Genomic DNA, 15,548 nt, shown 5'->3' on the forward strand with positions numbered 1-15,548 from the left:
AGGGGTGTAGAATGCAAGTTGCCATACAAAATTTTATATACTCTTTATATCATTATCAGTCAATAAGCTACATTGTGTGACTTGTGATTGTCTAAACCTCAACAAGGTCTTTTGCTCCTCTATCCTGTTACTACAGTCACAATTTTCTTCCTCAGAGCCAGTATTTTGGGTTAAAGTATTGTGTTTAAAGTGCAGGACAAAAATGTGATGTCTTGGAAACATGCTGCATTAAGCCATGGAAGTCCAACATTTTATTCGAGTAACTGCTTTTCAGGTCTCTTTCAAGTCATTGCTCAAATGTCAGATTACGCTATTTAAAACTGAAATCTGAACGCTTGCCTTTTCTGTCCTTCTCCCTTGCTTTCCTTTTCTTCATAGCACTTTTCATGTTACAAGATTTACGTCTTTCTTTCATGTGTTTTCTGTTTTCTCCCACTTGAATGAAAGCTCCATGAGGGCCAGAATCTCTTTGGTTTTTGTTTTTTTACTAAAGAATCACCAGGACTTACAACAGTTTCAGGACAGGGTGGATGCTGAATTGGTAGTTGTTGAAGAAATGCTATTCTTATTCAAATCCTTCCATCAACTCCCCATTATCCAACATATTGGCTGTATAGTCCATTCTCTGCTGTTAGGTCTGGACAAAAGTTGTTATTTCTTATATGACAAGTATTTCTTTTTAATAATCAAGCTTAAACTGCATGATCAAGTAGTGGAGAAAAATCAGAGAATGTTTATTTGTAAGCTTGGAGAAGGTGCAAATAATTCTTGGTATATATTAGATGTGATTGAAATAATGAATATCTTCCTCTGAAGTCCAATATCCTTAACGTTACCTTTTTTGGCTCTAACTCTTTCTGCATTCCATTAAAGTTATGTAAGTACTTGTTTTTATGTATAGAGTCTCGTGAGAACCTAGTAAGTAAAAATCCTGCTTCAGAGAGTTCATCCATTGCTCAGAGGGAGGTAGTGTAGCATAGTGATTAAAACTAAGAATTTTGGAGTTGGATAGACTAGGATTTGACTCAAGATTCTGAAACCTACTACACCTGTGTGCTCCTCACCTTTAAATTGGAGATTAATAGATCTAACATATAAGGTTATTGTGAGGAATAAACAAGGTAAAATGATCTGTGCATTGCTTTAGATACTTGGTGTTAGTAGGCTGTTGCTGGGTCAGAAACAGTGTTTGATGCACAGTGAGTACTCAGTATAAGGTAGCAAGAATTATTTTTCCCACAGTGCTTTGCTCTTAATTGTGCTTAAAAAGATGTAATCTGAATAAAGGAATAGGTCACTAGAAGTCACATCAAGAATTATCAAGGGTATAAACACACATTTCTTCTTCCTTAGGGAAGGTGGTCTCTGGAGCAGCGATCTTGAGGGAGTATCTCTAACTAGGTCACTGAGATCTCTAATCCAGAATAAAACTCTTTAGTCTCTGGGTATCCTTGGGCATTAGGAAACGATGTTCTCTCATCCCCGGAAGCTGGACAGTTGGCTCCGGATAAAGCTGCAAGCAGACATCACGTTCTTCAGCTCAGGAAGAGAATCAAGATAAACTAGAGATTTTAATCCTCAAAGTAGAGAAACAGAAGCAGAGGGGTATGAGCTCCAAGTTGTCGTCTTGTTTTCACCAGGGCCATTTGAGTTTCCTTGACAGAGATGGATCAGAGCCAGTAGAGTACAGCACTGTGACTCCAAGCACGAAGAGGGAGAGTGCCTGCCTGACCTGGTCTGTCCTGAAGCAGATGGATAAAAGCTCAAACCCTGGGAGCGAGACCGCCTGAGTTCAACTTCTGCTGCAACTTAGTAACATTGGGACTTGCATACCCACTTAAGCCCAGTGTCCTCATTTGTCAAATGGGGATAATCATAATGCTCTTCAGCATTTAGAACAATGCCTATGTCATAGTTAGTGCTCAGTAAATGTTCTTGTTCTTTTCTTCTCCAACTCACCCCCTTAAATTCCATGGTATGTAGCATCTCTTTCTCTCAGTGACTCTTTTCTTTCTTCCCCTCACAGACTCTCCTAGAGGAGAATGACGGCAGATAACACCTCCTCTGTGACAGAGTTTATCCTCACAGGCTTAACAGACCAGCCAGAACTGCAGATCCCCTTCTTCTTCCTGTTTCTAGGTTTCTACGTGGTCACCGTGGCAGGGAACCTGGGCTTGATGACCCTGATTGGGCTGAATTCTCACCTTCACATTCCCATGTACTTTTTCCTCTTCAACTTGTCCTTCATAGATTTTAGTTACTCCACTACCCTCACCCCTAAAATGCTGATGGGTTTTGTCTCAGAGAAGAACATCATTTCCTATGCAGGGTGTATGACTCAGTTTTTTTTCTTCTGTTTCTTTGTCTTTTCTGAATCCTATATCCTGTCAGCAATGGCATATGACCGCTATGTCGCCATCTGTAAACCACTGGTGTACACAGTCACCATGTCTCCTCAGGTCTGTTTACTCCTTTTATTGGGTGTCTATGGGATGGGAGTGTTTGGGGCTGTGGCCCACATGGGAAACATAATGATTATGACCTTTTGTGCCGACAACCTTGTCAATCACTATATGTGTGATATTATTCCTCTCCTTGAGCTCTCCTGCAACAGCTCTTACATAAATTTGCTGGTGGTCTTTATTGTTGTGACCATTGGCATTGGGGTGCCCATTGTGACCATTTTTATCTCTTATGGTTTTATTCTTTTTACCATTCTCCACATTAGCTCTACTGAAGGCCAATCCAAAGCCTTTAGTACCTGTAGTTCCCATATAATTGTGGTATCTCTTTTCTTTGGGTCAGGAGCTTTTATGTACCTCAAACCACCTTCTATTTTACCCCTTGACCAGGGGAAAGTGTCCTCCATATTCTATACTTCTGTGGTGCCCATGTTTAATCCAGTACTCTATAGCCTGAGGAATAAGGATGTCAAAATTGCTCTGAAGAAAACTTTGAGCAGAAAAATTTTCTCTTAAAAATGATTGAGAAAAGGGAACCAAAGCTTTGTTTATAAATGTTTCTTTTATTATATTTTTAATGAGGGAAATAAATGCCTCTTCTTGCTCTCCTATGCTTATAAGAAATTTTTAGCTTGTTCTTAAGCAATATATTTCCTTTACTCCTTACTCTACCCTAACTCTTCCGATAATTCTTTAATTTATGAAAATTGTTTCCATTGTCACAGAGGATTACTCTTAATTAGGTGTAAGAAGTCATTTAATCCAGGCCCTCATATGACACATACACACTAGAGGCTCAAATACTTTGTAAGTTGCCCTACAAGGCACACACGTGAACAGTGCCAGAGCTAGGACTGGAATCTAGTTCCCTGAATTCTAATCCACTTTGCTCTGCTTTCCTCTTGCCATGCTTTTTTTTTGAAGAAGAAGCTTAGCCCTGAGCTAACATCTGCAGCCAATTCTCCTCTTTTTGCTGAGGAAGACTGGCTCTGAGCTAACATCCGTGCCCATCTTCCTCCACTTTATATGTGGGACATCTGCTACATGTAGCCGCCCCTGACACAGGAAGGGTTAATAATCACTGGAAAAAGCTTGCCAACAAACTGTGACCCGGAGGTGAGAAGGCCGGTTAGCCAATGACGGGTAAGACCCCCTGGGGGGACAACCTAAGCCAGGCGGCGGCCGCCCGGGGACAAACGATATCGATATCGGGAGCAAGAGGGACCGTTGCCTAAGAGACCTTGCCTGCTCTGAGTTAAAAATATAGGAGCACAGCGACAACATGATACTATCAAAACAGAGGCCAAGGGAGGGCTCCTTGAGAAATCACTAAGAATTTTTGGCATTCGCTAATTACTTCATCCAGAACACCTGTGTATGTTTAACAGATGTAAGCTATGTATATATTGAAACGCTGGTTATAATAAACTCAGAGTGGCCATCAGCCCTCTCCGCATCTATCCTGATGTGTACATTGGATTGCGACACCGACACTACAGCATGGCTTGACAAGCAGTGCGTATGTCCACACCCCAGATTCGAATTGGCGAAGCCTGGGCCGCCAAAGCAGAATGTGAGAACTTAACCACTGTGCCACTGGGCCGCCCTTGCTATGCTTTCTTGATCCCTATTTTCCCTGGAAAATTTCATTTCAAAGGTTTTTATTTTTATTTTTGTATTTAAGGAAATCTAATTCTACTTACAGTGATGTCATACAACTTTTCAAGGGTTAATATTGGAACATCACTTTTGCAAGAATGTAGGAGATGAAACATTTGGTGATTTGGTCTTGGCAAAATGATAAAAAAAATGTTTTAAGATTTTTTTGGTGGAAACTAAAGTTCCATATAGAATCAAGCATGGTGTCCACTGAAGTGGTATGCAGAGCTCTGAGGACCGAGGCTAATTTGTTAGACCTTCTAAGGGAGAGATATATAGATTTAAGGGAGTTAAAGATGTGAATTCAAGATTCACTCTTTATTTCTAGACTAATAAGATAGAATTTGGAGCCTCACTTCAAGGATCTGAATGATGTAATTGACTAATAGCTTTGGGTTGAAGTGAGCCATTAGAGCTCTGTCAACCAACTAGTTTTTAGGGAGGGAGTTGCCTTTGAATTTTAAGGCATTGCATATAGCTGTGATCTTTTAATTCAGGGCACAGCAAAAGGATGGTGGTGTCAGTTATGTATTCACAGTATTGGGCAAATGGAGGTACAACTTTATATAAAAACTCAGAGAACAATTTTTTGATCTGAACACATTCTTAGTGGTAACAGTTCTTTTAGAAGCAATAGTGTGTGAGCTGATACTTCAACTTAGGAACTTTTCTTAGGAAAGTTCTCTGCTATTAGAAAAAAAAGAAAGTTTGGAAAAATGTTTAGTTTTGTTCTTTGGAATGGTTGTTCAATGAGGCTGTAATAACAACAATGTAATAAAGGAAAGGAATAAAAGGAAAAAGTGTAGGGGAAGACTGTGCTTTAGAGGAGATAGTAGAGGGAAGATCACTGAATTCAGGACATTCAGGGTTGAGGGTAAGGTAGGGGTAATGGAGAATCAGTACAATATTGGTAGTGAAAAAACAATCCCACTCCCTTCTAAGTTGAAGTATGAGTTATATGCAGCAAACATACAAATCTTAAGTGCTCAATGAATTTTTTCACATATATAGGGCTATGTAAACATGACCTAGATCAATATATAGAGGATTTTCATCATTTCAGATTATTCCTGCCTGCCCCTTCCCAGTAAATATCATTCTTCACTCTCTTTTTGCATGTATCTACTATTAGTACTTTTATCATTAGATTCATTTTGCTCATTCTTGAGCTTCATATAGATGTTAAATATTGCTTTTACTTTCTTATATCTAGCTTCTTTCTCTCAATATAGAATGTAGTGTTAGATTCATCCATAACATTTTGTGTATAAGTAACTTGTTCTTGGTTATTATTGTTTAGTATTCCATTGTATGACTATAGAGCAATTTATTTATCAATTCTCTTAATGGACATTTGGCTTGTTTTCCTTTTTTGCGTATTATTAATAAGGCTTTCATGAACATTCTTGAACATGTAGTTTCTTTGAAATTTACATTCATTTCTCTTGGGTCTATACCCAGAAGTGGATTTATCAGGTCACAGGATCAATATACTTCTAAGCTTATTAAATGTCACTAAACTGTCTTCCAAAATATTTAAACTAATATGTACTCCCAACGGTTTCCAGGTAAGGATGCTCCTCATTCATCTGAACACTTCTTATTTGCAGTCCTTTTCATTTTAACTACTCTTTTGGGTGTGTAGTGCAATATAACTTTTGTCTTGTTTATTGTTTTTTTTTTTTTACATTTCTTTAGTAAATAATGATGTTGAGCATGTAGTATATTTTTAAAAATTTTGTTATCACCATTTTTGAAATGCGTTTTCAAGTCTTTTGCCCACTGAAAAATAGTGTTAGTTTTTTTCTTATTAATTTGAGTTTTAAGAAAGCATATTCTGGATATGAGTCCTTTTTCAGACATATACATTGTAGTTATTTTTGCTCAGTCTCTGGCTTGCCTATTCATATGGCTATTCTTAATGATGTTTTTTGGTAATAGATGTTTTAATTTTAATAGAGTTCAATTTATCAACTTTTTTCTTTACTGTTAGTGCTGTGTCCTGTTTAATCTTTTCCTATTACAAAGTTACAAATGTATTTTCATGTTTTCTTTTGAAAGCTTTCTTGTTTTTCTTTTAATATTTAGATTTTTGAACAATTTCAAATTAGTTATGAATGGTGTGAGGTATCTACTAAGTTTAATTTTTTTCATGAAGATATTAAATTACTTCCAGACCATTTATTGAAAAATCCATCTCCCCTCTTTAAATTGTATTGGCTGTATTTATATGGATCTATTTGAATATCAGGTGACAATCTTTCTGGGAGTAGTAAGGGAGAAGTTGGCACACAGCCAAAGTGCTGTATTCTACCAGTACAATGTTGATAAAAGTGGTAAGAATAGACATTATTGTCTTGTTTTGAAGTGGCCATTATTTTTATTCCTAGGGATTTAATATCTTTTATGCTTTTTAAATGTTTTTAAAATTTAATTTTAATTGTTTATTACCAGTATATAGAAATATAATTGATTTTCATATATTGATTTTGTATCCAACAACCTTGCTAAGTTCATCTCTCCATTCTAATTATTGTGTTAACACAAGAGAAAAGAGAATATCTTATTTTTTTAAATTTCTGTATACACAATTATGTCATCTGCAAACAGATTCGGTACTTTCTTAATGATCTTTTATTTTCCTCATTGTTCTAAGACCTCCAATACATTGATGAGTAGAGGTGAGAATAATGGACATCCCTATCTTATTTCTGACCTTAGAATAAAATCATTCAGGCCTTTACTACTGAATATGATGTTTACTGTAGCTTTTTTTTTTTTTTTTGGTAGATAGCAATAATCAGATTAAGAGTGGATGATTAAACATTACCCTGATACCAAAACCAGACAAGGACAACATATACAAAAAAAACCACAGGCCAATATCACTGATGAACATCCATGTAAAAATCCTCAACAAAGTACTAGCAAACTGAACACAAAAATACATTAAAAAGATGATATACCATGATCAAATGGGATTTACCCCAGGGATGCATGAATGGTTCAACCTCCCCAATTCAATCAAGGTAATACACTACATTAACAAAATGAAGAATAAAAATCACATAATCATTTCAACAGATGCAGAGAAAGCATTTGACAAGATACAGCATCCATTTATGATGAAAACTCTGAATAAAATGGGTATAGAAGGAAAGTACCTCAACATAATAAAGGCCATATATGACAAACCCATAGCTAATATCATTCTCAAAGGAGAAAAATTGAAAGTTATCACTCTAAGAACAGGAACCAGACAAGAATGCCCACTTTCACCACTCTTATTTAACACAGCACTGGAAGTCTTAGCCAGAGAAATCAGGCAAGAAAAAGAAATGAAAGGGATCCAAATTGGAAAGGAAGAAGTGAGACTGTCACTATTTTCAGAAGGTATGATTATATATATAGAAAACCCTAAAGAATCCACTAAAAAAACTTTTAGAAACAATAAATGAATGCAGTCAAGTTGCAAGATACAAAGTCAACATACAAAAATCAGTTGTGTTTCTTTACATTAACAAAGAAATAGCAGAAAGAGAAATTAAGAATATAATCCCATTTACAATTGCAACAAAAAGAATAAAATGCCTAGGAATACACTTAATAAAATGAGTGAAAGATCTATACACTGAAAACTAGAAAACATTGTTGAAAGAGATTGAAGAAGACACAAACAAATGGAATGATATTCCATGCTCTTGAATTGGAAGAATTAACATAGCTAAAATATCCATACTTCCTAAAGCAATCTATGAAAGTTCCAACAACATTTTCACAGAAATAGAACAAAGAATCCTAAAATTTATATGGAATAACAAAAGACCACGAATAGGCAAAGGAATCCTGAGAAAAAATAACAAGGCTGGAGGTATCACACTCCCTGATTTAAAACTATACTACAAAGCTATAGTAACCAAAACAGCAGAGTACTGGAATAAAAACAGACATACAGATCAATGGAACAGAACTGAGAGCCCAGAGATAAACCCACACATCTATGGAGCCAAGAACATACAATGGAGAAAGGGAAGTCCCTTCAATAAATGGTTGGGAAAACTGGACAGCTACATGCAAAAGAATGAAAGTAGACTATTATTTTACACCATACACAAAAATTAACTTAAAATGGATTAAAGACTTGAATGTAATACCTGGAGCGATTAGACTTAAAGAAAACATAGGCAGTAAGCTCTTTGACATCAGTCTTAGCAGTATATGTTCAAGGACCAAGTCAAGTTCCCTTGACTGGCCAAAGGAAATAATAGAAAAAATAAACAAATGAGACTATGTCAAACTAAAATCTTCTGCAAAGCAAGGGAAATCATCAAGAAAATGAAAAGAAAACCTGCTAATTGGGAGAAGATATTTGCAAACCATATATCTGGTAACAGATTAATATCCAAAATATATGAAGAATTCTTACATCTCAATGACAAAAAAAGCTAACAACCCAATTTAAAAATTGGCAAAAGATCTGAACAGACATTTTTCCAAAGAAGATATATAGATGGCCAACAAGCACTTGAAAAGATGTTCAACATCATTAACTATCAGGGAAATGCAAATCAAAACTACAGTGGGATATCGTCTCACTCCCAGCAGAATGGCTATAATTAACAAGACAGGAAACAATAAGTATTGGAGAGGATATGGAGAGAAGGGAACCCACATACACTGCTGGTGGTAGTGCAACCTGGTACATCCACTATGGAAAACACTACGGAGATTCCTCAAAAAATTAAGAATAGATCTACCACGTGATCCAGCTATTCCACTGCTGGGTATTTATCCAAAGAACATGAAAACATGAATGCATAAAGATATATATACTCCTATGTTCGTCACAGCATTATTCACAATAGCCAAGACTTGGAAGAAACCTTGGTGCCCATCAAGGGACAAATGGATAAAGAAGACTTGGTGTATATACACAATGGAATACTACTCAGCCATAAGAAAAAATGATCTAGCCGTTTGTGACAACACGGATGGAACTTCAGGGTATTATGCTAAGTGAAATAAGTCAGAGGGAGAAGGTCAAATACCATGTGATCTCACTCATAAGCAGAAGATAAAAACAATGACAAACAAACACGTAGAAATAGACACTGGCTTGATGGTTAACAGAATGGAAGGGGGGAGGGAGAAGGATCAAAGGGGTGCTTAGGCACATGTGTGTGGTGATGGATTATAATTTATAATTATGTAGACCTGAAATTTATCTAATATTATAAATCAATATTACCTCAATTTAAAAAAAACAAAACAAAGAAAGAAAGAGTGGGCAATATTTTTTTCTAGAGAATACATGTGCATGATAAAAAATTAAACAGTACAAAAGAGTATATGCCAAAATAACCCTTCCTTTCACTACAGTTCTCTCATGCCTATGTTCTTCCCCTAGATGTAACTATTTTTAGAAATTGTACAGCCATATATAAGCATATCTCTATATCTATTCATATTTATTTACATATATATTTATATATCTAGACACCCGTTTTTGTTTTAAAATTCTATAAAAAGGCATTTAATGATGTATCTTCCAATAGAAATGGTTTGAAGAGGAGTAAGCAGAGGACATTGCTAGGCAAGAAGAGGAATCAAAGACAGAAGAGATATGGGAAAGTGTGTGAGTAGAAATGAAGGGGAAAGAGGAAGCAACACAGCAAACCCACAGTGGCTTCAGCTCTGGTAACATTTGGTTTCTCCTGCTTTTCTATCCCCACCCATGGTTTTGTCTACCTGTACTGTTGTGTGCTTGTTGCTGTGTTGGGGGCAGAGCCATTGAATGCTTGAGGTGCCAGAGTGGCAAGCATTTTCAATCAACAAACATTTGTATGTTTGTTTATTTATCTATTTAAAAAAATAAGTGTTGGTTTCAGCTCCAACAGGTAAACATCTTGGAAGGCATCACACTCATTCTCACAACAGGAAAAAATGCTGAACAACTGAAAATTAACAGCTTCTGAGATCCAACAGAGAGCTGAGGTCACAGGGCAAATTGACTCCCTGAAAATTGCAGAGAGAGAGGTGAGAATACAGAATTACAGCTTATTTGGGGCAGAAGCTGCTGGAGCTAGTATACATATATATTGGTAGTAATGCCTAAGTGGGAATTGATGAAATGCTGTGTAGCTTGAAAGGTAAAAAATCTTGGGGACTTGCTCTTAGGGAGGCCCCCACACTTTTACCAGGAGCACCATTAGGTTCTTATGTTGAAGATAGGAGAAAAATCTCCTCCAGTTTTGGGCAAAGAGAGAGGAAAAGTAGTCATTTTGAAACACTCTCAGCATTTTCTGTTCTCTGCCTGCCCTCAGGGAAGCTACTTTACCAGAAACTAAACAACATTGAGGGAGGGAAATACCGAACTCCTGATCCTCCTTTCCCCTCTAGTCTTCCTGTCCCAACAAGTCTTTATAACAACGATATAGAGCTGAAAGAAAGGCAAGGCTCAGATTCTAATTGAGAAAGAGTTTCTAAGGAAATCCAAAGATAAAAGGCAAGACAAAAATGACGCTAGAGGAAATTGAAGCCACATACACCCACAGCTACAGCACACAGTGAACACAGCATAACTGCTAGCCAGGGAAACATAAAACCTCACACTAATGTTCTACTTATCTTGTTCCTATTACCCAAAACATCACACTTGGCTTTCAACAAAAAATAGCAAGGCACTCTGAAAGGCAATATAAAACCAAGTCTGAAGAGAGAAAGCAAGCAACAGAACCAGACTCAGATATAGCAGAGATGTTGGAATTCTCAGACCAGGAATTTAAAATAGTTATGATTAATGTGCTAAGATTCTAATGGAAATAATAGACAATAAGCAAGAACAGTAGGTAATGTAAGCAGAGAGATGGAAACTCTAAGAAATAATCAAAAAGAAGTGCTGGAAATCAAAACACTGTGACAGAAATAAAAAATGCTTTTGATGGGCTTACCAGTAGACTGGGCAAGGCAGAGGAAAGAATCAGCGATCTTGAAGGTATGTCAATAGAAATTGGCCAAACTAAAATTTAAAGAGATAAAAAGAATGAAAAATGTGGAGCAGAATACCAAAAAACCATAGGACAATTATGAAAGGTATAACATACACATAATGAGAATACCAGAAAAGAAGAAAGAGAGAAAGGAACAGATGAAAAATTAAAAAAAAAATAGATGAGAATTTTTAAAAATTAATGACACAGAACCACAGATACAGGAACCTCAGTAAAACCAAGTAGGACAAATACCAAAAAACTACACCCAGCCATATCACATTCAAATGGCAGAAAACTAGACAAAAAGAAAATCTTAAAAGAAGCCAGAGAAAAAATACCTACCTTACCTGTTATAGAAACATGGATAGAATTACAACAGATTTCTCTTCAGAAACCATGCAAGCAAGAAAAGAGTGGAGTAAGCATTTAAAGTATTAAAAGAAAAGCCCCCATCAACCTAGAATTTTGTATCCAGTAAAATTGTCCTTCAAAAGTGAAGGAAATTTAAAGACTTTCTCAGACAAACAAAAACTGAATTTTCTGCCAGGAGGTCTGCCTTGCAAGAACATTAAAGGTGTTCTTCAGAGAGAGGAAAACAGGTCAGAAACTGAGATCTACATAAAAAAAGAAGAGCATTGAAGGAGGAATAAATAAAGGTAAAATAAAACCTTTAATTTTAAGTTTTTAATTGATCCAATATATGTATTTGTTGAAATGATAACAGCACCAGTATATTGGGTACCCTGGGTAAACATAGCTTAGGGAAAGGTGCAATGAATGACAGCAATGTTATAAGGGATGAGAGGAAGGAATTGCGAATACTCTTATAAAGTATCTGCACTACCCATGAAGTGATATCACGCTATTTTAAACTTAGATTAGTTGTAAATGTATATTTCAAACTCTAGGGCAATCATTAAAAAATTTTAAAAGAGAATACTTGATATGCTAAGAGAGAAAAAAATGGAATATTAAAAAGGCTCAATTAAAGCTAAAGAAGGTAGAAAGATAGTGAAAGATCAAAAAAGAAACAAAGAACAAGTGCAACAAATAGAGAACAGATTCAAATATTATGGACATTAATTCAACTATACAGGTCATCCCTTTAAATATGAATAGTCTAAATACACCAATTAAAAGACAGAGATTGACAGAGTGGATAAAAAAATAAGACCCAGTGATATGCAATCTACAAGCAACCTGCTTTAAATATAAAGACACAGATTAAAAGTAAAGAGATAGAGGGCCAGTCCCAGTGGCCTAGTGGTTAAGTTCAGCATCCTCTGCTTTGGTGGCCCTGGTTTGGTTCCCAGGCACAGAACTACACCACTCATCTGTCAGTGTCCTTACTGTGGTATCAGCTCACGTACAGAAAGAGGAAGATTGGCAACAGATGTTAGCTCAGGTGAATCTTCCTGAACCAATAGAGAAAGATTAGCAACAGATGTTAGCTCAGTGTGAAACTTCTTTAAGAAAAAAAAAGTAAAGGGATAGAGAAAGGTATACCATGCTAACACTAATCAAAAGAGAACTAGAGTATCTATATAAATTTCAGATAAATCAGATTTCAGAACAAGGAAAATTATTAAGGATTACATAATGATAAAGGGGTCAATTCTCCAAGAAGACATAATAATTCTTAAGTGCACACACCAGAAAAGTGTCAAAATATGTCAAGCAAAAAACTGATAGAACTTGAAGGAGAAATATATGAATCTGCTTTCATAGTTGGCTAATCCAACACCTATCTATCAGTAATTGACAGATCCAGCAGCCAGAAAATCAGTGAGGACATAGTCAAACTGAACAGCACCATCCATCAACAGAATCTAATTGGCATTTACAGAATATTTCATCCAAAAGTAGCAGAATACACATTCTTCTCAAGCTCACATGAAACACTCACCGAGGAAGACCACATTCTGGGCCATAAAACACACCTGAACAAATTTAAAAGAATAGAAATAATACAAAGTATGCTCTCAGACCACAACGAAATTTACCAGAAATAAATAACATAAAAATAGGAGGAAAATTCCAAAATATTTTGAGACTAAATAACATACTTCTAAGTAGCACATAGGTCAAAGAAGTAGTCTCAATAAAAATTAAAATAAAAAGTATTTTGAACTGTGAGAATATTGGTACATATATTATAATAAACATACCTCACTAACACAAGATATTAATAACAGAAGAAACGGAGGAAGAAGAGATATATGGGATCTCTCTGCATTATCTGTTCAATTTTCTGTAAGCCTAAAACTGCTTTAAAAAATAAAGTCTATTAATTAAAAAATAAGAGTTATGATCATTTCTTTTCGGAGTTTTGAAATAATACAAACTTACTTAAGGAATTTGGAAAGTAAGAGAAGTATAAAGAGAGAAATTTCCCCTAAGACTACTAAGCAAAGATTGGGAAAGGATGTCCTCATTTTGAAGCATTTTCTTTCAGTAGGATTATACTCTATATTCCATGTTACAAAATGTTTTCATTCGTTATTGTAATATGAGGTTTTTCCTTGTTAATTAATTCTTTAAATTATAGTTTTGTTGCATGTTATTTCATCATATGGATGTAATCATACTTTATAAAACTCTTGTCCTCTTTTGCAAGTCCTCCAATAATTCATTAGTACAACTAACACTGTGGCTAGCACCTTTGTCTAAAAAATCTTTGTCTAGATATATGGCAATTTCTTCAGGATAGATTCTCCACAGAGAATTGTGGCATCAAACAGCATGACATCTTGGATTTGATCTTTCTTTTCTGGTGAATTTATTCCATTTGAACTTCTAACAGTAGATAAATACCTTTATGAAATGTCTACTCTTTGCCAGACACACTACTGGTAAGCGTATAGCTCATGAAAAGTAATCACCCTGATTATTTAAAAGTAGTTGTCATTATTCTCTTCTCTTCACAAGCCTCTTTTAGTAGGATGACAGTGAAAGGCCATTGTAAATCTTTTCTTCCTGCTTCTCTCTCTGGATACATAAACCTTATTCACTAAGACTCAGTATCATTAATCTTACCACGGTTTTGGCATTCTTGAAATTGGAAGGGGAGAGAAATATGGAACTTATAAGACACCTTGTGGTTTGTGATAAATTTTTTAGAGATGTGTAACCTGAATACCCATTTCTTCCTTTTCCCCTTAAGATTAGGTACCACTACTATGTGGTCCCACAGAACCTTTCACTTAACCTGTTACAACATTTACCACACCATAAAGCAATTGCCTGTTTATGTGTGGTTCATCCCCACACAAGAATATAAATTCAGTGAGGGCAGGTCTGTGGTGTCTGTCTGATTATCTCAACATTGCTTAGGAGAGTAACTCGTGTGCAATAGATGCTTAATAACTAGCGGCAGAAACAATGAAGTTTCTGGGAGATTGAGAAGATCATTTTTGAAAAGGCCATGTCTGATTTCCAAACCTATGATTTTAGATACGTTTGAAGAAAATATACAGCACTTCAAAACAGAGGTGAACAGTGTATTTTCCCCGCAGTGGTTGCTTTCTATTCTTGCTAGTTCATCTGGGTACAGGCTGTCCTTCAGCCTCCTCTCTCTCTGGATGAGAAGAGTCTTTTCCTCACTATGACTCAGGTCTAAGTGGAATGTGCAGAGCACACTGTCAGAAATTAGCCTTGTTAGGGTGGCATTTTGTAAGATGTGGAGTTTCTACTTAAATGTTTTGGTCAACTCTCACCACCATAATCTCAGTTTATCTCATCACACCTTGGAGTCGTCTTCCTTAATGCTAAGGGAGCTGGTGTATTTATGCTTTCCCACTAATCAATCATTCTTTCTGATTTACCTCCTGTGCAGGCAGACCAGTCTCCAGCATCCTGGGGCAAGCTCTCTGGCAAAGAGAAGTAGAGATAGGTGTTGGAATTTTGTGAAAGCTTACTTGAAGCTGGCAGGCATGAACATTTGATAAGGGGATGGGAGGGATGTGGGTGAAGCACTGACAGTAGATGATAAACCTCCAAACTGATGGAGATGCCTTTGTGTTACTGCTGTGACATTAGCGGGAAAAAAACCCAAAACATTACGTCTGAATTGTCCCTTTGTCTCTGGAGCTTTCCCTCTTTCTGATATACTTCTCTGTCTTCTTAGGTTCTATATGTTGGGTGAAGTTTTTGGTTTGCCAGTTGGAATCAATTAATCCTCTTTTAAATGGAAGGCAACTGACCTGTTTTGCTATTAGTGATGAGTATCCTGGTTTCTGCTAATGTTGCTTTTCCCAGGCATTTGGAGCTGGAAACACTGATTCCTTCTCACTTACCCTGGCCCTATTCCAATTCTCTAAAAAACTGGCAGTTTTTAACAGACCTCACCCTCCCAGAGAATTTAGATGTCTTCTTGCAGTTCCCGGCTTTCCTGACTCATATGCCCAAGATATTTGGATAACTCGCATTTTATCAT

General features: G+C 36.2%; 1 protein-coding gene across 1 annotated transcript; it reads left to right on the forward strand.

Annotated features, from left to right (window-relative positions):
• The first annotated feature begins 2,033 nt into the window (after window positions 1-2,033).
• LOC106836034 (olfactory receptor 8B12-like) lies at window positions 2,034-2,978 on the forward strand. Its single transcript, XM_014848642.3, has one exon. It carries the CDS (start codon window positions 2,043-2,045, stop codon window positions 2,976-2,978), a length of 936 nt encoding a protein of 311 aa, XP_014704128.1. The 5' UTR covers window positions 2,034-2,042.
• Window positions 2,979-15,548: the final 12,570 nt, after the last annotated feature.

This window comes from Equus asinus, chromosome 20 (genome assembly GCF_041296235.1).
Source record: "Equus asinus isolate D_3611 breed Donkey chromosome 20, EquAss-T2T_v2, whole genome shotgun sequence".
Lineage (NCBI taxonomy): Eukaryota > Metazoa > Chordata > Mammalia > Perissodactyla > Equidae > Equus > Equus asinus.

Coding starts and splice junctions, on each gene's coding strand:
- LOC106836034 (XM_014848642.3), top strand. CDS start 2,043: ATGACGGCAGATAACACCTCCTCTGTGACAGAGTTTATCCTCACAGGC.